The sequence below is a fragment of the Oryctolagus cuniculus genome, chromosome 18, assembly GCF_964237555.1.
Source record: "Oryctolagus cuniculus chromosome 18, mOryCun1.1, whole genome shotgun sequence".
NCBI lineage: Eukaryota > Metazoa > Chordata > Mammalia > Lagomorpha > Leporidae > Oryctolagus > Oryctolagus cuniculus.
In genome coordinates this window covers 56,707,612-56,730,520 of record NC_091449.1, presented here as the reverse complement: position 1 = coordinate 56,730,520, position 22,909 = coordinate 56,707,612, and the positions used below count along the sequence as shown (strand labels likewise).

Sequence of the window (22,909 nt, the reverse complement as noted above, 5' to 3'; positions counted from 1 at the left end):
CCTGTACAGAAGCTTTCATCCTTCCAAGCTGCTCCTTCTCCAGCTGTCACACAACTAGAAAGACTCACTACTTATTCATAGTCACATTTGCATAACTGTGGACTTTAATAAGGGGTCACCTCTCCAGAGGAAATTGCTAGAAAGGGAGTCCTGGTAGGATGGAAGGACTGGCACCCATCCATGCTGGAGGTCTCCCCTCAGAAAAATGGGCTGGTGGCCTGGGGAAGATGTACCTTTCAGTTCTTGCCATATGCAAGCCATGGGGTCACTGAACACTGGGCAGTGCTCTTGGGAATGAGCACACAGAGAGAACTGAAAAGCCCAGCCACCTGGCAGAGAACAGTGCATATCCTGGCTCAGGCTGCTCAAAGTCCCTCAGTGAGAAATGATTCTAGAGCTTTCTCAGAGGAACTCTCCTTAAAAGAAGTTTTCCTTCTATACAGACACTGGAGGAAAGTCTCCGGCTCAAAGCTGATTGTACTGTGGTCCAGAGGTCATTATTTAACCCCTCAACAGAAACTGAGCCAGGGGTTACCTACCAGGAAGTTCAGCTTGGCTTCATCAGTGCTCTCGATGCCTTTTGTGTCAAACTTGCCCTGCTGGAGGCTGCTGTGCATGATGTTCACGGCGCTTGTCACCCCACGCTGGATGTCCTGTAAGGTGGTGGCCGGGAAGCCCATCCGCAACTTGTTACACAGAACATCCCTGAGGGCAGAATGGCAGTGCTCAACCTAGCCGCTAGGTCAGCAGGACCAGAGGACCCACCACCCTGACCCAGCAACACCCATTGTTCCTTTAGGGGAATACTGTAGGAGAATGTAGGAGCTGGGGTACAAGAGTGGCTAACACTCCTCAAGGATGCTGAGATGATAAGAACAGAGGGATGAGCTCCAACAGGAGGTGGTACAGCTTTGTGAAAGCCACTTCCACAGTGGGAGCTGACAGACTGGGTTTTGAGTCAGTCAGTTCTGGACCCTGTATACCACTACTTCGAGGGTATGTGATCTTTGACAAGGGATGAATCTCTCTAAGCTCATTTCCTCATCTATAAAATATCGTTAACAGTGCCTACCTCATAGGGTTATTATTAGGACTGAAAAGGACCAAAAGATTAGCACAGTGCCTGGCCTATAGCAATGGTAACCATGCTTATTATTATAACTGCTGGTTTCACCTGAATCGTCTGTTTTCTTTTCTAGGTCTGAGGGCCAAGAGTCCCTTCAGTGCAATCCACAGCAGGTATTTAGCCCTAAAGATATCCAGGATGTAGAGGGATGCCTGGAACCAAGGATGTTGTGCTAGGAACAGAAGCTTAAACCCCATATAAAGCTAGAATCACTAGGAAAAAAATGAATAAATACACAAGTCTCAGAAGTAAACAAAACCAGGGTCTTTGTGTTTAGAAAAAAGAAAGGGAGTCAACTGTACCTGAAATCAGACTCCAGCTCTGTGGTGGCAAGGTTTATCATGGCACAGAGACAGTCGATGCTGGAACTGGATAGAGCTCGCCCAATGCATTTCTTAACAATGTAGAAGACGTCGTCCACCATACTGGATGTTAACTGGCCCTTCTCATAGGTATCCAGAGCCACAGCCTACTCAAAAAGGCAGAGCATCCAGTGAGGGTCCCAATCCTGCATGTCACGTTCTGGCTTGGCCCAGTTACACAGACCCTGACTCTGTTGCCTTTTCTGTACCTTACCTTTGTTTCTTTCAAAGCAATTTATTATGTCACAGCTTGGTGTGAATCCTCCTTGCCAAAATAGCTCACTTCCCTATTGATCATTGTAAGGAAATTAAATTTTTAGGGCTTTTACCATGGAGACATCCATAAGCAGGATGTAAGTCATCATGAGAGTCCCCACTTTCCAGAGACTCCTCACTCACAAACCTCCAGGGAGGCAGGGAACACGTAGGCTCCCCAGGAAGTGAGCTGTTCTTTGGTAAGCCTTGGGAAAGTCCCAGCTGGATATACAAAGAGCCTGACAACTCCAAAGATGCCCTCTATCCATAAAAAGCAATGCCGCTCAGTCTGCATGCAAGAGTACTCTCAAAGCAAGATCAAGAAATATGACATGTCTTGGCCATTTCTTTCAGGCTGGCTTCTTAGAGAGGACGCCCCATTTCCAAGAGCTGTGTCCTATGTCCTACCTTATTGACGGTCTCCCTCATGAAGTACTCCTCCATGGTAATGTACAAGCCAATGAGCTCCTGCATGGTACAGCTCAGTAAGCAGTTATTGAGGAGTCTGTCCAGACACTTCTGGTGCTCTAAGGGATAATCAAGACAGGAACACTCACTTTTCATCCCTGTGGGAAACAGCAACCCTTTTCATTTTTTTCAGGCTGTTTTCTAATCATTTTTCCAAATCTGTACATATTTTACATGGTTATGATCATAATAAAGATTGTTTTATATTTTGCTTAAAAATCATTTCATAAATATTTTACATATCTCTTGTACTTTTTTTGGTTATTTTTAATGGTTATGTAGCATTGTATCAGGTGGCTAATTTGTTGCTCCCCCTCTTCATGGAGGAACGACACTAAACCCTGCCTAGGCTTCATATCCGAGTCACGGCACCATTATGTCTCCTAGGCTTCCTATCCGAGTCACGGCACCATTATGTCGCTCCCCCTCTTCGTGGAGGAGCGACACTGAACCCTGCCTAGGCTTCATATCCAAGTCACGGCACCATTATGTCTCCTAAGCTTTCTATCCGAGTCACGGCACCATTATGTCGCTCCCCCTCTTTGTGGAGGAACGACACAAGACCCTGCGCTGTTCTTTTCTCTGCTCGGCCCTTCCCGGGTGTGCTGCTGGTTCTTCCCGGGTTGGCTACTGACCCTTCCACCTCCGTGGAAGGGCGGTTCCCCCGCCACTTTCCCCACTTCCGCGGGGGAGCGGCACACCACCGGCCGGCTCTCTCGGGGGCTGCTCAGGTGTTCCTCAGGTGTTCCTGGTGCATGTTGTCTCTCTCCTCCTTTATAGTCCTCCTCCACCAATCCCAACTCTGCTACCCACATGCCGAGTACGCTGCTCTCCTCCAATCAGGAGCAGGTCCTGCTGTTTATTGGTTGAACTGGAGGCAGCTGTGTAGAAGCTGTTTTCTCCTCTCCCAGCGCCAAATTGTGGGAGAGCAGATGCATAGAATAAGTCTTAATTCGAGTAACAGTCTAGTCCCAGTTGCTCCCCACACTAATTTCTGCTTTTTCTTTTAATGACTCTTCTATTTTTAGACATCTAGGTAATATCCAAATGTTTTGCCATTATTGGAGATCACAGTAATTGGATATTACAGTGAACACTTATGTACAAAAGACGTTTTACTCCTTTTCTAGTGTTAAGTACAGGTTGAACATCCCTAATCTGGAAATCTGACATGCTCTAAAATCCAAAACTTCAAGCACTGACAAAAATGCCAAGGTGAAAAAATCCATCCCTGACCTCATGTCAGTGAAAATACAGTCACACAGGGGCTGGTGCTGTGGCGCAGCAGTGCAACGCCCTGGCCTGAAATGCTGGCATCCCATGTGGGCACTGGTTCAAGTCCCGGCTGTTCCACTTCCCATCCAGCTCTCTGCTATGGCTTGGGAAAGCAGTAGAAGATGGCCCAAGTCCTTGGGCCCCTGAACCCACGTGGAAGACCCAGAAGAAGCTCCTGGCTCCTGGCTTCAGATCGGCACAGCTCCGGCTGCTGCGGTCAAATGGGGAGTGAACCATCGGTTGGAAGACCTCTCTTTCTCTGCCTCTCCTCTCTCTGTGTAACTCTGACTTTCAAATAAATAAATAAATAAATCTTTAAAATACAGCCACACTAAAAATGTGTAAAATTGCCTTCAGGTTATGTGAATAAGGTATATATGAAACTTAAATGAACTTCATGCTTAGACTTGAGCCCCCTCCTTAGATATCTCATTATGTATATGCAAATACTCCAAAATCTAAAACCATTTCTGTTCCTAAGCATTTTGGAGAAGGAATACTCAATCTGTAACAAGAGTCAAGAGATCTAAGTTTTCAAGGCAAAGGCAAATATAATAGATATAGAACATTCCATTCTGTTCACCAGCACAGACCAACAGAGTTTTTTGTAACAGTGGAAGTGTTCTGTATCTGTGTTTGATAGAGTAGCTACTAGCTGTGGCAGCTAATGAGAACTTGAAATGGGGCTAATTGGACTCAGGAACTGGATTTTAAAATTTAATTTTGATTAAATTTGAAGTTTAATTGTCACACATAGCTACACCTCTAACCAATGGTTATTATCAACATGAACATGAATTAACCTGGAGTTAATCTGTAAGTGAAACTACACTGTGGTACACTTTTTTGTACAATATCATCTATCCGTTCAAAAATTGTGGCTAGAAAAACTGGGAGCAGGTGGAAGACCTTCTTTACATTATTTGCTATTTTTAAAAAAAAGGTTTATGGAGGGGACAGGCTTTGTGGCACCGCTTGGGACACCTGCATCCCATACTGGAGTGCTAGTTCAAGTCCTGGTTGCTCTGCTTCTGATCTAATTGGCTGCTAATGGGCCTGGGATGGCAGCAGATGACACCTCAAGTACTTGAGTTCCTGGCATCCACATGGGAAATGTGGATACCAGGCTCCTGGTTTCAGCATGGTCCAGCTCTGGTTGTTGCAGCCATGTGGGGAGTGAACCAGTAGATGAAAGATCTCACTTGGTCACTCTGCCATTCAAATAAATAAATAAATAATTTTTTTTTTTTTTGACAGGCAGAGTGGACAGTGAGAGAGAGAGAGAAAGAGAGAAAAGTCCTCCTTTACCGTTGGTTCATCCTCCAATGGCCGCTGCGGCCGGCGTGCTGTGGTCAGCGCACCGCACGGATCCGAAGCCAGGAGCTAGATGCTTCTCCTGGTCTCCCATGCGGGTGCAGGGCCCAAGGACCTGGGCCATCCTCTACTGCACTCCCGGGGCACAGCAGAGCTGGACTGGAAGAGGGGCAACCGGGATAGAACCCGGCGTAGAACCTGGTGTGCCGGCGCCACAGGCGGAGGATTAGCCTATTGAGCTGCAGTGCCAGCCAATAAATAAATCTTTTAAAAAAGCCTTCCAGAAAAGCTTTATTGAGGTATAATTTATATTTCAAAAAATTCACCTACTATACGTGTATAACTTATACGCTTGTGCAACAATAGCCACAATCCAGTTTTGGAATATTTCTATCTTTCCTAGAAGTTCCTCAGTGCACTTATCTATACCTTTTTATATTGTTAAAATGATCTATCATGTGTACTTTCCATCTCCTAAAATTGAGCAACAAACAGTTAAACTGGAGCTGATAAGACAGTGTGCTGTGGGGCAAAAAGCTGAGGAAAGTCATTTAAAACTGGTATTCTTTGTAAAATAATTATATGGTCTCAAAGGTCCAGTTCAATTCTAAAATGTGGTAAATTAAGATTTTCTCCTGGGAGTCAATTTGCCCACAGGCCCACAGAGGCTAACAAGCCTTTTGTTTCCCTAGTAAGAGATATATGATGTAACTATTGCAGAAATGCCAAACATGTATCTAGCCCTTCCAGACTATGGGAGACATCTTTTACCTTGTTTTACTTCTTCTGAAGCCATGGAGTCCCCCACCTCAAAATCTGAGCTGATCCTCTTCCTGAGAAATCGTAAGTACAGCTCACTGCGGGCGTTCATCAGGGTGACCTCAGTCAGGATGGGGTCCAGTTCCCTGTGACACACAGAGCAGAAGCAATGAGGAGGACACTGGATCCCTCAGCTATCAGCACTAAGGGCACCAAAATCCCTAACTTCCCCTCCCCAGTGGACCCACAAAGGTCAGCTTGGTCATGCAGTCATTGTGGCTGTGCTGCCTGGTTACAGCCAGACACAGCTGTCAACCACTTTGTTCACTTAAATGTTTTACCTGAGTCTTTCATCTCTAACATTATGCAAGGCCTAAATAAGAGTTTGGTAAGGTATACTTTCTTTTGTGCTTCTTTTATGTTTACACTCATTAACTTGAATGGGAGGGTGAGACAGAGAGACATATCTTCCACCTGCTAGTTCACTCCCCAAATGCTTTCAAAGCCAGAGCTGGGCCAGACCAAAGCCTGGAGCTGGAAATTCCATCAAGGTCTTCCATGTGAGTAGCAGGGGTCCAAGCGTTTGATGTATATTCTGCTGCTTCCCAGGATGCATTAGCAGGAAGCTGGATTGGAAGCAGAGTATCTGGGACTCAAACTGGCACTCTGATACAGGATGTGTGAGTTTTAAGTGTCAGCCTAAACTGCTACGCCACAATGCCTACACCTTTTGTGGTTTAAATATAAATTATGCCTCATGTGAAAGAAAATATAGCTTTCCAATCTCTAATGTAGCCCAGATGGGATTCTAGGACATACTCTTAAATGGTCATTCCCAGCACTGGCCACTGTCTGCAGTGCCAGCATCCCATATGGCCGCCAGTTCTAGTCCCGGCTGCTCTACTTCAGCTCCAGCTCCCTGCTAATGTGCCTCGGAAAGCAGCAGAAGATGACCCAAGTTCTTGGGCCTCTGCACCCATGTGGGAGACCTGAATGAAGCTCCTGGCTCATGGCTTTGGCTTAGCCCAGCCCATTTAAGAGAATGTCCCAGGATCCCATCCTAAGCTGTGGCCCTTTGGAAAGTGAACCAGGGGCCAGCACTGTGGTATAGCAGGTAAAGCTGCCACCTGTAGTGCTAGGATCCCATATGGGTGCTGGTTTGAGTCCCGGATCCTCCACTTCCAATCCAGCTCTCTGTTGTGACCTGGGAAAGCAGTGGAGGATGGCCCAAGTCCTTGGGCTCTTGCACCTGTGTGGGAGACCCAGAAAGAGCTCCTGGCTCCTGGCTTCAGATTGGCGCAGCTCCAGCCATTTCGGCCATGTGGGGAGTGAACCAGCAGATGGAAGACCTCTCTCTCTCTCTCCTCTCTCTGTGTAACTCTTTCAAATAAATAAATCTTAAAAAAAAAAAAAAGAAAGTGAACCAGTAGATGGAAGATCCCCCCATAATTCTGACTTTCAAATAAATAAATTTTAAAAAACTACCAGCAATAATCTATTATTCTTTTTGAACCACACATATGTTACATCTATACTTCTGTTTATATATCTTCCACTACGAAATAAATAAAAGTAGTTGGGAGACTACTTTAAAAACATGAACCACATTGCTGGTGCCGCAGCTCAATAGGCTAATCCTCCGCCTGCAGTGCTGGCACACCGGGTTCTAGTCCCAGTCAGGGCGCCGGATTCTGTCCCAGTTGCCCCTCTTCCAGTCCAGCTCTCTGCTATGGCCCGGGAGTGCAGTGGAGGATGGCCCAAGTCCTTGGGCCCTGCAACCATAAGGGAGACCAGGAGAAGCACCTGGCTCCCAGCTTTGGATCAGTGTGTTGCGCCGGCTGCAGTGCGCCAGCCGCGGCGGCCATTGGAGGGTGAACCAATGGCAAAAAGGAAGACCTTTCTCTCTGTCTCTCTCTCTCTCATTATCCACTCTGCCTGTCAAAAAAAAATAAATTAAAAAAAAAAAAAAAAAAAAACACGAACCACATTATAGTTCAAATTCCTACGGGTGGAAGAAAAGAGGATTATTACCTTGGTTCAATTTTTTCTGTTGCGGAATTTCTCATCAGATTGTTCTGGACCTGTCGGAACTGCAATATGCCACAGAAATGAGAATACTCTTGTTGGTCATTCCAAACTTTGGGTTTCAGGGTTAGTTTGCTCATTAGGTTTACCTCTCCTTTAGGTCAGGGGTGGGCTTTCAGGATGATGAACCAAAGATCTGCTTTTGGTTTACATGCTAATGCTCACCTCTATTATTGCACTTAAAGTAATGCCAATGGTGTTCCAACAGACTGCTGTCTACTAGTTTGGGGAGTCTATAAATAAAATTGTATGAGGCCATCTCTATTTATATGTCATACTTTAACTTTTTCTGCTTAAAAGAACGGAAACATTAGGTTTTGACAAAGCAAACATTTTGTTTACCACTTAAGGAACTAAGGGGAAAGTTCAAATTATTTGACATTCAATACCACTTTGGGAAACAAAATTCTCAGGTTGTCACCAGGGGGCGCTGCTGCACTTTCTATGATAATCGGTCTAATGTTTCCTGTTCTCTCAGGAAGATCAAGTTCCTTCTGAGTCTTGTGCTGAGGACACAATCGCCTTGACAACACTTCAAGCTGAAAGTAAGCTGGTATCGATGTGTAAGATGCAGAGGTCAGTCTGCGCTCAGCACTTATTTTTTTCCTGCCTGCACCACCCTTCTTCATTTTTTTCCCTTCAATTTATTCGACTTAGTGTGCCTGGTTAAAGCTGCTTCTGAATGGCCTGTTGCTTCCCCTGCTCACCTGCTGGTGGTAGTCCCTCTGCTTGATGAACTTGTCTACCACCTTCTCTACCTGCCTGTCACATTCCACCTGCAGATATTTGATCAGGGTAAAAAGTCTCCCTGGCCCATAATAGGTTTCCACGATTGGTTGATGAGTCTCCACGATGCGGGCAATCCCTAGAAAGAAGGAAGTGAAAAGATTGGCTTCCAAATGTTTGTCCTACAAAATAAACTCCTTTCTCCCATACAGGACTAACCCAGAGCCTAATCAAATCCTTTTTAGCTGCTTTACCTCCCCAAATGAACGTAAATAGCTCGGTTAGTGGTAGAGGTTGCTAAGCATGTTTGTAAATACGCAGTGTTTAGTATATCAGCAGGCATTTGAGAAGTTATATATGAATGTTTTCTACAGTAGCATCTTTGGAAATCAGCATCATTCTCTTTCTGGTGATTTATTTTGGGGTTGAATTTACCATAAAGTTTTGAAAGAGAAGATCAAAATATCAGGGACTAATCTTTCCTAATCATACACTGAATCCAAATGTTAACTTTCCAATAAATCAAGATACACGAGCTGCAAGAAGGGAGAGAAGAAAGCCTAGTATGCGGGTGTCAGCTGGAAATGTCTCCAGTCTCTCCCAAGTGGAGAAAGCTTGCCTTCAAACAAGAGAGTGAGTGTGTCTGCAAAGATGACCGCAGCTCTTCGATCACTCATGTCTGTCCCCAGCACCAAGAGCAGGTTCTCTTCAGCTTTACTGGCCACCTGAACAAAGTAAAAAAAATCCAAATGTATTTCTTAGACCAAAGGCCAATCTCATACCAAATATGTCTCAGTTGTCCAAAAGGGCCTCCCATTGGCTTTCTTTTTCTCATGTTTCCCACATAACATAGAAGAACTTCCCCTCAGGCAGGACAAGAGACTTGAGCATGGAGGTGGTTCCTTCTTCCACTCAGAGATAAAAAGAATGGTTTTCTTTTCTTTGAAAAATATGGACTGTCATTAGCAAAGGGAAAGAGTTCCTAGTTTCAATAATTTTCTCCAAGTGTAACTTGTTATCAATCACAGTGCTTTGTTGAGTCTGACAAGGAATCTAGGTACTGTGGAAGGCAGAACTCATTTCTAGGTCTCAGATGGCAAAGTACTGATAAAAAATGCCATAAAGCAGTTGTTTAAAAATTTTTACTTATTTTTTTTAGAATGAGTAAAATAACACTTAAATGTTTGGAAGGAACAAAAAAGTTTTCAGCAAAGTGATTCTTCTTACCTAGATCTCTTGGTCTTTTAATTCCCCCTTCCCAAAATATCCTATGCTTATGCAATCATGCATCTTTACTGCCACTTCCTTTATTTTATTTTATTTATTTTCATTTTATTTGAAAGGCAGATACAGACAGAGAGAAATCTTCCATTTGTAGGCTCACTCCTCAAATACCCATAGTAGCCAGGGCTGAGGGCCAGTGTGGCATAGCGGGTAAAGCCCATGGCATATGGGCACTGGTTCAAGTCCTGGCTGTTCCACTTCCAATCCAGCTCCCTATTAATGACCAGGGAAAGGCAGTGGACGATGACCAAGTGTTTGGGCTCCTGCCACCCACGAGCAGCCAGGGCTTGAACTGGCACCCATATATGATACCAGTGCTGCACACCATGGCTTTAACTCATTAAGCCACAGCACCAGCCCCATCTTTTTTTTTTATTATTATTATTTTTTTAAGGATGTATTTATTTATTTGAAAGAGTTAGAGAGAGGAAGATCTTCCATCCACTGGTTCACTCCCTGGAAGCCCTCAATGGCCAGGCCGAAGCCAGAAGCTTCTTCCAGGTCTTAGGCCAGGCCAAAGCCAGGAACCAGGAACTCAGTCTGGGTCTCCCACATGGGCAGCAGGGATCCAAGTACTTGGGCCTTCAGATGCTGCCTCCTAGGATGTGTATTAGCAGGAAGCTGGATCAGGAGTGGAGGAGCTGAGACTTGAATCAGGCACTCCAGTATGGGATGCCATCTTCCCAAGTGGCAACTTAACTGCTGAGCCAAATGCCCTCCCACCCCATTTAAACAGGAATGACAGCAGACTGTTTAATTTAACAAGTCACATGTTAGTAAAATACATCAGCACTTATGGAATTGTCTCATTTGAAAAGTTTTTATGGATTTTTTTAAAGGCAGAATAATGTTCCATTCTAGATAATTTTTCTGGGGGAGAGAATGAAAGGGGATGGCCATATCAATATATAGTTAAAATGCCCAGGCTGCAGTTACTGCACAGTGGGTTAAGCTGCAATGGCAGTATCCCATAATAGGTACAGGTTCCAGTCCTGGCTGCTCCACTTCCGTTCCAGCTCCCTACTAATGTGTCTGGGAAAACAGTGGAAGATGGCTCAAGGGCTTGGCCACCTGCTACCCACCTGGGAGACCCAGTAAGTTACAAGCTCCTGGCTTCAGCTTGGCCCAACCCTGGCTGTGGCAGCCAATTAGGGAGGGAACCAGTGGATACAACATCTCTTTCTCTTCTCTCTCTCTGTCTCTTCTCTCTGTGTAACTCTTTTAAATAACTAAGTAAATTTTATAACAAAACAAAACAAAACCAGAAACCCTCTGCATACAGGCCTGCTGGATTTGCTTCTCTTCATCTAAGGGGTCAGGATGGGAAAGCCCTGAAATGTTAACCAAAACCTATTTCTTTCCCAGGACTGAACTCTAGGTGACCTCACCTCTTTGGGGTCAGTATGGCTTATTTTGAGACTCAACCTAACCAAGAACCCTCTTAAAGAGATAGTTCTGGGACTGGCACTGTAGTGTAGTGGGTAAACCGTCGCTTGCAGTGCTGGCATCCCATATAGGCGCCAGTTCAGGTCCTGGCTGCTCTACTTCCTATCCAGCTCCCTAATGCACTTGGAAAAGCAGTGGAGGATAGCCCAAGCACCCACCCATGTGGGCAACCTGGAGGAGGCTCCTGGCTCCTGATCGGCCCAGCTCTAGTCATTATGCCCATTTGTGGATTGAACCAACAGATACAAGCTCTCTCTGTCTCTGCCTCTGCCTCCCTGTAACTCTGAATTCAAATGAATAAATAAATCTTAAAGAAAAAAACAAACAAACAAACTATGGAGCATTAGGTTAATCCTCCACCTGTGGCTCTGGCATTCCTTATAGACGCCGGTTTGAGTCCTAGCTGCTCTACTTCTGATCCAGCTCTCTGTTATGGCTTGGTAAAGCAGTAGAAGACAGCCAAGTCCTTGGGCCCCTGTTCCTACATGGAAAACGCACAAGAAGGCTCCTGGCTCCTGACTTTGGATTGGCACATCTCCAGCTGTTGTGGCCATTTGGGGAGTGAACCAGCATACGGAAGACCTTTTTTTTTTTTTTTTTTTGGACAGAGACAAAGGTCTTTCTTTTCCGTTGGTTCACCCCTCAATGGCTGCTGTGGCCGGCGCGCTGTAGCCAGTGCACCGCGCTGATCTGAAGCCAGGAGCCAGGTGCTTCTCCTGGTCTCCATGTGGGTGCAGGGCCCAAAGACTTGGGCCATCCTATACTGCACTCCTGGGCCACTGCAGAGAGCTGGACTGGAAGAGGGGCAACCGGGACTGAACCCAACACCCCAACCGGGACTAGAACCTGGTGTGCCGGCGCCGCAGGCAGAGGATTAGCCTAGTGAGCTGCGGCGCTGGTGGAAGACCTTTCTTTCTGTCTCTCCCTCTCACTGAATGTATCTCTGTCTCTCAAATAAATAATAAATAAAATCTTAAAAAAAATAGTTATTTCTGACAGCTTGAAAAGGGTGATCCAACTGGTCAGAGAACTTGAATTTTAATTTTCCTATATTTTCACCTCATCTGTTGGAAATAAGCATGAATCACCTGGTATCTAGGCCATGCTTAGCACACAGTAGGCTGACAATGGGTGTGTTGCACAGATACATGCATCCAGTCCTGCTAGGCCACAGTAGGAACAGAAAAGGCAACCATATTCAGAAAAGACAAAGTAGCCACAGAAACTGGACACAGCTGGGCCCCAATCTGCAGGCAGATAATCATGATATAATCCTGTCAAGCAACCAGCGTCTGTACCTGCTTGCAAAGGTATTCTGAGAACTTGCTTAATCCCTCTTCATGCAAACCCAGCAGTGGGAAGATCTTGAAGAAGCGCTCCACCTGGGGCAGATCCCCTTCCTTGGTGGCAATAGCAAACTTCTCTGCTACAATGGCTTTGAGACGCTGCTCAGCTTCCTGCAGCAATTTCAGGTTGGCATCAATCATGCTCCCTGCTCAATGGAGAGAAAATGAGAATTAATGTAAATAGTACCCTGTCAGGTCCATGCTTTGTTCACCACAGGAATTCATTCTTCAAATATGAAGGCACTTCAAAAAGCTCATGAAAATGGAATTTAAATTTTTTTTTTTTTTGCTTGAGGCAGAGAGGGAGGATGGGAAGGGGAGGGAGGGAAAAGAGAGAGACTGACACAGAGAGAGAAAAGGACAGAACAGATAGACAAGGGCTCATAACAGCTGGTTCACAGCCAGGGCTGGGGCTGAAGCTGGGAATCAGAATCTCAATCCAGGTCTCCCACATGGGTGGCAGGAATCTAACTGAGACATCACAGCTGCCTCCTAGGGTCTGCATCAGCAGGAAGCTGGATTCAGAAGCAAGAGGCAGGAGCTGAACACAGACTCTAACGTGGAATGCAAGCAACATAATCCATATGATAACTGCTAGGCCACATGCCAGCCCCGATAAATGGAACTCAACCATAACGTTTATTTTGGTGCACTTAGGATGCCTGCATCCTATATTCGAGTGCCTGGGTTCCAGTCCTGACTTAATTTCCTATTCCAGCTTTCTGCTAATGTGCCTCCATGAAGGCAGCAGGTGATGGTTTGGGAATCTGGGTCCCTGCCACCCAGGTGGAAAACCCAGATTGAGTTCTGGGGTGTTGGCTTTGGCCTAGTACATTCCCAGCTGTTGTGGGCATTTGGGAAGTAAACAAGCACACAGAAATCTCTCTATACATATCTGTCTCTCTCACTTTCAAATAAAAATAACCTTTTCAAGTATCACAGTGTTCACTGACAGATACAAGTATATAAAATCAGGGTATGAACATGAATTGATAAATTAAGTAGACTTAATTTCCATACTATAATAAGAGGGACCAATGCAACTTCCCACCATGTTTCACACCCACCAAAACCACTTCAAGGGCATTAACGATCTCTTAAAACTGATCAGTTTTGTGCAAATAAACCATGTTCTTTTTTTTTTTTTTTTTTTTTTTTTTTTTTTTTGACAAGCAGAGCGGACAGTGAGAGAGAGAGAGACAGAGAGAAAGGTATTCCTTTTCCGTTGGTTCACCCCACAATGGCCGCTGCAGCTGGTGCTCTGGCCGGCGCACTGTGCTGATCCGATGGCAGGAGCCAGGTGCTTCTCCTGGTCTCCCATGGGGTGCAGGGCCCAAGGACTTGGGCCATCCTCCACTGCACTCCCAGGGCACAGCAGAGAGCTGGCCTGGAAGAGGGGCAACCAGGACAGAGTCCGGCGCCCCGACCAGGACTAGAACCTGGTGTGCCGGCGCCGCAAGGTGGAGGATTAGCCTAGTGAGCCGCAGTGCTGGCCACCATGTCTTTTTTTTTTTTTTTTTTTTTTTTTTTTGACAGGCAGAGTGGACAGTGAGAGAGAGAGACAGAGAGAAAGGTCTTCCTTTGCCGTTGGTTCACCCTCCAATGGCAGCCGCGGCCGGCGCGCTGCGGCCGGCGCACCGCGCTGATCCGATGGCAGGAGCCAGGAGCCAGGTGCTTTTCCTGGTCTCCCATGGGGTGCAGGGCCCAAGCACCTGGGCCATCCTCCACTGCACTCCCTGGCCACAGCAGAGGGCTGGCCTGGAAGAGGGGCAACCGGGACAGAATCCGGCGCCCCGACCGGGACTAGAACCCGGTGTGCCGGCGCCGCTAGGCGGAGGATTAGCCTAGTGAGCCGCGGCGCCGGCCTCACCATGTCTTTTTAAAAAGACTTGTGTGGGGCCAGTACTATAGCATAGTGGGTAAAGCTGCCGCCTGTAGTGCCCACATCCCATATGGGCACCGACTCAAGTTCCAGCTTCTCCACTTCCCAGCCAGCTCTCTGCTGTGGCCTGGGAAAGCAGCAGAAGATGGCCCAAGTCCTTGGGCCCCAGTACCTTTGTGGGAGACCCAGAAGAAGCTCCTGGCTCTGGATCAGCTCAGCTCTGGCCATTGCAGCCATCTGGGGAGTGAACCAGCAGATGGAAGACCTTTCTCTCTCTGCTTCTGCCTCTCTGTAACTCTGTCTTTCAAAATCTAGCACATAAAGCCCATGACTAGAGGTAGAAATACAGGCAATACACTATTATGGCAACAATCATCAATTACAATTAAGAATTTTTCTGTAACAATCAAATACTGTAACAGTTTAAGTATCACTGAGCAAAGTACATTTCTACAGTATTCAGTGTTGCTATTCAGTCTTTTATTTTTTTTTAAAGACTTTATTTATTTACTTGAGAGGCAGAAGGACAGAGAAAGGTCTCCATCTGCTGGTTCACTTCCCAAATGGCCACAACTGCTGGAGCTGGGCCAATCCAAAGCCAGGAGCCAGAAGCTTCCTCCAGGTCTCTCATGTGTGCATAGGGGCCCAACCAACCACTCAGGCTATCTTCTATTGCTCTTCCAGGCCACAGCAGAAAGGTGGATGGGAAGAGGAGTAGCCAGGACTAGAACTGGTGCCCATATAGGATGCCAGTGCCACAGGTGGAGGCCTACCCCACCACACCACAGCACTGATCCCACTATTCAGTTTTTTACCTAACTCAACATACTCTATGGTAACTGGAAGCAAAGAAGGTCCTTGTGATAGACTACCTCTGGGGCCAGCACTGTGGTATAGCAGGTAAAGCCACTGCCTGCAGTGCCAGCCACCATCCCTATATGGGCCCCTGCACCAGTGTGGGAGACCTGGAAGAAGCTCCTGGCTCCTGGCTTTGGATAGGCCCAGCTCTAGCCATTGCAGCCATTTGGGGAGTGAACCAGCAGATGGAAGATCTTTCTCTCTCTCTCTCTCTGCTTCTATCTTTGTGTAACTCTGCCCTTAAAATAAATAATTAAAATAATTAAATTTTTGAAAAATAATGGACTGCCTCTGCTTGAGAACTTATTCCTTATTTATTTTTATTTTTTAGATGTATTTATTTTATTTGAAAGGCAAAGAAAGGTTTCCCACATGGGTGCAGGGACCCAAGGACTTGGGCCATCTTCTACTGCTTTCCCAGACCATAGCAGAGAGCTGGATTAGAAGTAGAGCAGCTGGGACTCAAACTGGTGCCATAAAGGGATGCCAGCACTGCAGGTGGTGGCTTTACATGCTATGCCACAGCACTGGGCCATTATTTATTTTTAAAATTTATTTTGTTTACTTGAAAGGCAGAGTTATAAAGAGGGACAGATAGAGGTATCTTCTATCCACTGGTTAACTTCTGAAATGGCTGCAATGGCTAGGGTTGGGCCAAATGAAGCCAGGAGCCAGGAGCTTCTTCTGGGTCTCCCCTGTGGGAGCACAAGCCCAAAAACTTGGGCCATATTCTGCTGCTTTCCTAGGTGCATTAGCCGAAAGCTGGATCGGCTCTCTGCTATGGCCTGGGATAGCAGTGGAGGATGGCCCAAGGTCTTGGGACCCTGCAACTGTGTGGGAGACCCAGAAGAAGCTCCTGGCTCCTGGCTTCAGATAAGCGCAGCTCCAGCTGTTGCGGCCACCTGGGGAGTGAACCAGTGGATGTAAGACCTCTCTGTATAACTCTGGCTTTCAAATAAATAAAATAAATTAAAAAAGGAAGTGGAGCAGCTGGGACTCAAGCCGGTGCCCATATGGGATGCCAACGTGACACATGATAACTTTACATGCTATGCCACAACACCGGCCCCTGCTTGAGAACATAAGATGCAATTATTGGATGCTATAATATACTATCTAAACAATAAAGATACATGCCCAGCTCAACAAGTAATTCTTTTGAAAGATATTTTAATTCGAAAGTCAGAGTAACAGAAATCTTTCATCTGTTCGTTCACTCCCTAAAAGCCTGCAATAGCTGGGGATGAACCAGGCTTGGCTTAAACTGCTGTGCCACAACACCTGCCTCAGCTCAACAAGTATTTGTATACTAGGGACCAGCACTGTGGCATAGCACAGTGGATTAGCACAGGAGGATTTGCCTATTGAGCTCTCACCTGTGGTGCTGGCATCCCATATGGGTGCGGGTTCAAGTCCTGGCTACTCCACTTCTGATCCAACTCATTGCTAATGGACTGGGAAAAGTAGAAGATGGCCTAAGTGTTTGCCACCCATGTAGGAGACACAGATGAAGATTCCTGGCTCCAGCCTGGTCCAGTCCTGGCCATTGTAACTATCTGAAGAGTGAACAAGTGAATAGAAGATGTCTGTCTCTCCCCTTCTCTCTCTGTAACTCTTTCAAATAAATAAATCTTTAAAAATCTGTACCCTGATAATATACATTTGCATGAATAGCATGAAATAAGGCCAGAAGGACAGGATGAGTCAAGATCCTGGAATGCCCAGAATACAAAGCTAAGAATTTCACTTGTAAGTAGGCAATTAGGGCAAGTACAAACATCTATTGCCCCAACAATCTGGATTCAGTTCCTTGTCCATACAATGGGAGTAATATCGGGGCTGACACTGTGGCATACTGGGTAAAGCTGCCGCCTGCAGTGCTGGCATCCCATATGGGTGCCAGTTCGAATACCGGCTGCTCTACTTCTGATCCAGCTCTCTGCTATGGCCTGGGAAAGCAGTGGAAGATGGCCCAAGTCCTTGGGCCCCTGCACTCGCGTGGGAGACCCAGAAGTTCCTGGCTCCTGGCTTTCGATCGGCACAGTTCTGGCCGTTGTGGCCCACTGGGAGTGAACCAGAGGATGGAAGACCTCTCTCTCTCTGCCTCTCCTTCTCTCTGTGTGTAACTCTGATTTTCAGATAAATAATAAATCTTTAAATAAATAAATAAATAAAATCTTATAATAAATTGGGAGTAATATCTGTTCTCTGATGGTATAGGACCTATACAGGGCCTACTACTAGACAAGGAAATGTGTCAGTAGATGCCTTTTTATCCATTGAGTTTGTCTAGCTCAGATTACAGGTGCTTGTAACTCAACTAGGAGTCAACAGGGACACTGTTGCTTGGATGCTGACCTTCTTTACCCTGGCGGCTCAGCTCAATGACTGACTTGTCGAGGCATAAGTAGCGATGAATGTGGGCTGCAGCCTGTTCATAATCTTCATTCCTCAAAGCAGTCTGAACTCCATCCATGCAGAACTTCAGGTCTAAGATGTCATCAGCTCTCTGAATGGCCTGATAGAGGCGGTTCTGCCAAAAAAAAAAAAAAAAAAAAAAAAAGACTTCATGCTTAGAAACAGTGTCTTAGTATTTCAAAAATCACTCTTCAGGAGTATGTTTTTGACACTGAAGTTAAGACGCCACCTTGGGACAACCACATTCCATTTCAGAGTTGCCTGGATTCAAATCCCACATCCACTTCTGATTCTAGTGTGCTCCTGAGGTACACCCTGTGAAGCAAAAGGTGACTGCTCAAGTACCTGGGTCTGGGCCACCCACTTGGGAACTTCAACTGAGTACAGGGCTCCAGATTTAGGCCTGGCCCACCTCTGGCTAATGTGGGCATTTGGGGAGTGAACCAGCAGATAGAAGAACTTGGTTTGTTTGTTTCTGTCTCCATTTCAAGTAAATAAATGAATAAACAAATAATTAAACAAACCTCTCCAGAAGGTAGGGCGATTTGGGAGATGAATCTGGTTAACCACAGGTCCTTTTCAGCTTTCACTGGCAAACTCACAAACACCACCATTACCACTCACAAAGCTGTTACTGCTGACGATGACCAGGACCCCTGACAGGTTCCATACAATTTTATTAATGTGGTCGAATCATTCATTTTAACAAAGCAGGAAAAGGCATAATCCATATTTCTCCTTGGCTTATTTTGTTAAATTTATAAGTAGGGGAGCATGCATTTGGCTAGCAGTTAAGATACTCAAATCTTTTATCAGAATGTCTTTGTTCAATACCTGTCTCTGGCTCCTGACTCCAGCTTCCTGCTAATGTAGATCCTGGGAAGCAGCAGTGATGGTTCAAGTGATTGACTGCAGCCACCCATGTGAGAAAATTTGATTTAACTCCTGGTTCCCTGCTCTGGCCTAGCCCTGGATGTCACAGGCATGTGGGAAATGAACCAGCAAATGGGAGGTCTCTCTCTCTCTCTCTCTCCCCCCGTTTGTCTCTCAAATACGTAAGTTAAATGTGTGGTTAGTGTGATAAAGTAGTTTTTGCTGAACCTAAACAAATAGATCAGGAAGACTCATGCCATTTCATGGGGGGCAAACTAAGGCTGGGATTGACTTGTTCAAAAAGCCAGACCCTGTGCTATCCAGTATAGTATCCAACATTAGCAGTGGATATTGAGCACTTTTAATGGGGTTAGGACAAATTAAGATGTGTATGTGTAGTAGACACTTTGAATTTCAGACTTAGTACAAAACTAAAGATGGTAAAGTATCTAACTAATATCATTTTATATTAATTTCATGTTGAAATGGTATTATAGATATAATGGGTTAAATAAAATATATATTAAAATATTTTCTCTGGGCCGGCGCTGTGGTACACAGCGGGTACCTATAGGGGCACCAGTTCGAGTCCCAGCTGCTCCTCTTCCAATCCAGCTCTCTGCTATGGACTGGGAAAGCAGTAGAAGATGGCTCAAGTCCTTGGGCCCCTGCACCCGCATGGGAGACCTGGAAGAAGCTCCTGGCTCCTGGCTTTGGATCAGTGCAGCTCTGACCATTGCGGCCAGTAGGGGAGTGAACCATCGGATGGAAGACCTCTCTCTCTCTCTCTCTCTCTGCATCTCCTCTCTGTGTAAAATAAATAAATCTTAAAAAAATATTTTCTCACTTATTCCTTTTTAACTTTTTAAACATTTATTTATTTATTTGAAAGGCAGAGTCACAGACAGGCAGAGGCAGAGGCGGTGGGGGCGGGGGGAGAATCTTCCATCCGCTGGTTCACTCCCCAAATGGCTGCAACAGATGGAGCTGTGCTGATGCGAAGTCAGGAGCCAGGAGCTTCTTTTGGGTCTCCACTCTGATGCAGGGGCCCAAGCACTTGGGCCATCTTCTACTGGTTTCCCAAGGCCATAGTAGAAAGCTGGATCAGGAGTAGAGCAGCTGAGACTTGAACCAGCACCCATATAGGATGCCAGCAATGCAAGTGGTGGCTTTTCTCACCACACCACAGCACTGGCTCTCCTTTTTAATTTTTAAAAATGACTACAAGGGGTTGGTGCTGTAGTGCAGCAGGTAAATGTGGAGCTGGCATCCATATGGGCACTGGTTCAGGATCCAGCTGCTCCACTTCCAATATAGTTCTCTGCTATGACCTGGAAAAGCGGTGGAAGATGGCCCAGGTCCCTGGGCCCCTGGCATCCACATGGGAGACCTGGAAGAAGCTCCTGGCTCCTGGCTTTGGATCGGTCCAGCTCTTTCCATTGTAACCAATGCAGCCACTTGGGGAGTGAACCAGCAGTTGGAAGAACTCTCTTTCTGTCTCTGCCTCTCTGCAACTCAGCCTTTCAAATAAATAAATCTTTTTAAAAAATGGCTATGTGAATATTTAAAATAAAATAATTTAGGAAGTTCATCTAGATTTCTTTTCCAATCTGGGTGACTTAAACATTTTTTTGAAAATATTTCATTTACTATTTGAAAGGAAGATTTCAGATACAGAGAGAGAACAGAAAGAGGGAATTCTTCCATTCACTCGTTTACTTTGCAGATGGCCACAACAGCCTGGGCTGGGCCAGGCTGTAGCCAGGAGCCAGAAATCTCACCTGGTCTCCTACATGGGTGGCAGGAAGCCAAGTACTTACAGCATCATCTGCTGGTTCATTAGCAGGTGATTGAATTAGAAGTGGAGTAGCCAGGACTGGTACATGCATCCCAGGTAGCAGCTTAACCTGTTGTGCTACAATGCCCACTCCCATGTAGATGGCTTTTCTTTCATTTTGTTATCTAACTGCCTTGGCTAGAACTTCTAGTACAATGTTAACAGACAAGGCAAGAGCAGACCTCCTTCTTTATCTTAGGAGGAAAGCATCACACCTGTCACTAGGAAATATGATGCTAGATTTTTCAGTTACCCTTTACCTGGTTGATGAAGTTCTAGTCTATTTGTTGATTGTTTTTATTATGAAGGGGCATTGAACTTTGTCAGGTGTTTTTTCTATGCTTATGAGATGGTCATGTGGTTTTGGACCTTTATTGATACGGTATATTAACTAATTTTCAAATGCTAAATAAAACCTGCACTGCTAGAATAAATTCTACATGTCATAGTATATAATCCTTTTTGTATAGTTGTTGGATTTGCTTTGCTGATATTTTATTGAGGAATTTTATGTCTACAATTGTAACAGCTATTGGTTTGGAGTTTGTCTGGTTCAGGTAGCTCATATTAAATTTCTATTAGATGGTGCTTCTCTGATGTATGTGGCCTTTTTTTACTGCACTCTACTAACTCAAACATCAAAATCTCAATGGAATTACCTTGGCTAGGTCAAGCTGACGGACTTTGCTGGACACGTTCTCGGCTAGGTTGCAGGTAAATGTGATCATTCCAGCCAGCTGCTTTGCATCTCCCTCAATCAACTGCAGGTTGGGACTGGAGACACACATGGTCAGCACACACACATCCATAGGCGTAAGAGACAAAAAACTTTTTATGTAGATGGAAACTATGTTTTCTACTTCTTTTGTCCCTCACTACAACTCATAGTTCAGTTCATTCTACAAACAATTGTTTCTTGAGTGTTTTACTGTAAATACAGGTCTATATTTAACAAAACAAATTTTAAAATTACAAAGACATCCCTAAGTAGGGATGGCTAAAGAAGTGGAGAAAAGATTCCCAATTGCTAAGCAAGCATAATGTGTACTAACCAACAGTCTGAAAGGATGCTGAATTCAAAGCACAGCAGTTCTCAAACTTGAGTTGTAAATCAGAGTCATCTGCTAGGCTTGTTAAAATACACATTCCTGTCCCCATCCCCAGAGTGATTCAGTAAGTTTGGAGTGGGACTCCAAAATATACACTTCTAAAGAGTTTCCAGAGGTGATGCTTGTACTGCTGCTCCAAGGACTCTTTGAGAACCACTGAACACTTAGATACTCACTTTTCCTTGCAGTAAGACTCTTCTAGTTTTCAAATTCAACTGGCAGTTTATTATAGAAAGTTAGGAAACATAATAACTTACCTAAAGAACACTGTTGGCACTTACAGTAGATCTTGCTAAGATGCATACACTTACCCCATTCGGTGGAGAGTGACCATCTTACTTTCAATAGTGCTTTGCTGTTCCAAAAGAGCATCCAGCTCTCTCTCTACCACTTTCTGAAACACAGAGAAGCTTCTTGTCATCAGAATGGTTACAAAGACACTTTTAGTGATGGGTAAACCTATTTCAAATTTCTCCTTACTTTCCACTACACTGCCCTTGGACATTAACAAACAACACTTCATTTCTGTACTGACCACACTGCATGACGTCTGCTACCTATATTTTACTCCATCTAACAGATGAGTGTCATAATGGGAGGACACAGGATTTTTATGCATTAGCAGAGTGATTAACATAAGAAGGGATTTAAAATGAAACAGCTAAATAAATGAAATTTCCCAAAAGGTGCCTCACACACACGCAAAAAATCTCTTTTTGGTACAAAGTCAGAGGGGATAAATATAATTCTCAGGTCGTTTCCTGTGCTACCTCACTTCATCTAACCTTATGTTTCTTCATCCATAATAGAGAAATGCCTACATTATAGGACTGTTGGGTGAGTCAAGCAGGCTAAGATACAAAGTATTGAACACAGTATGTCCAGATAGTTCAACAACCTTTAATTTTAGCTATACATTTCTTTTTTTTTTGGGGGGTGGGAACCAAACTCATCCTCTTATTTGGAATCCACTCCCACGACAGTATCAGTAATACATTAGTAAAGGTTAGCTATACATTTCTATTAAAATAGCCCAATAGGATCTGGAGAAACTTCCCCCAGTCATCAAACACCAATATAGAATATTGTTTTGTTTGTAAGATCTCCTTAATTTTTTCCTCAAAGTACTGACTGCCCAGTGAATGCAAGCTAAGGAATGTTAAATCAAGAGTACTGAATTTTAGGGGCTGATGCTGTGGCATAGTGGGTAAAAGCCACATCTGCAGCACTGGCATTTCAAATGGGTGCCGGGTTTGAGTCTGGCTGCTCAATTTCTGATCCAGCTTCCTGCTAATGCGCCTGGGAAAGTAGCCCCCTGCATCCACGTGGAAGACCCAGATGAAGCTCCTGGCTCTTGACTTCAGCCTAGTGCAGCTCTGGCCATTGTGGTCATTGGGGCAGTGAACCAGTGGATGGAAGATCTCTCTCTCTCTCTCTCTGTAACTCTGCCTGTCAAATAAACAAATCTTAAAAAAAAAAAAAAAAA

At 45.1% G+C, this 22,909-nt stretch overlaps 1 protein-coding gene across 1 annotated transcript in view; it reads right to left on the bottom strand.

Annotated features, from left to right (window-relative positions):
- Nucleotides 1-22,909, bottom strand: part of COG4 (component of oligomeric golgi complex 4) — a 35,871-nt gene that overhangs the window by 11,909 nt on the left and 1,053 nt on the right. Inside the window, exons 2-12 of the mRNA XM_002711714.5 lie at nt 21,735-21,817; nt 20,974-21,088; nt 17,545-17,719; nt 12,399-12,592; nt 8,990-9,095; nt 8,352-8,509; nt 7,591-7,649; nt 5,572-5,705; nt 2,152-2,270; nt 1,429-1,595; nt 540-705 (exon numbers count right to left, since the gene is read on the bottom strand). Coding sequence (XP_002711760.1) covers nt 540-705; nt 1,429-1,595; nt 2,152-2,270; nt 5,572-5,705; nt 7,591-7,649; nt 8,352-8,509; nt 8,990-9,095; nt 12,399-12,592; nt 17,545-17,719; nt 20,974-21,088; nt 21,735-21,817 — 1,476 coding nt within the window. The remainder of the gene's footprint in view (nt 1-539; nt 706-1,428; nt 1,596-2,151; nt 2,271-5,571; nt 5,706-7,590; nt 7,650-8,351; nt 8,510-8,989; nt 9,096-12,398; nt 12,593-17,544; nt 17,720-20,973; nt 21,089-21,734; nt 21,818-22,909) is intronic.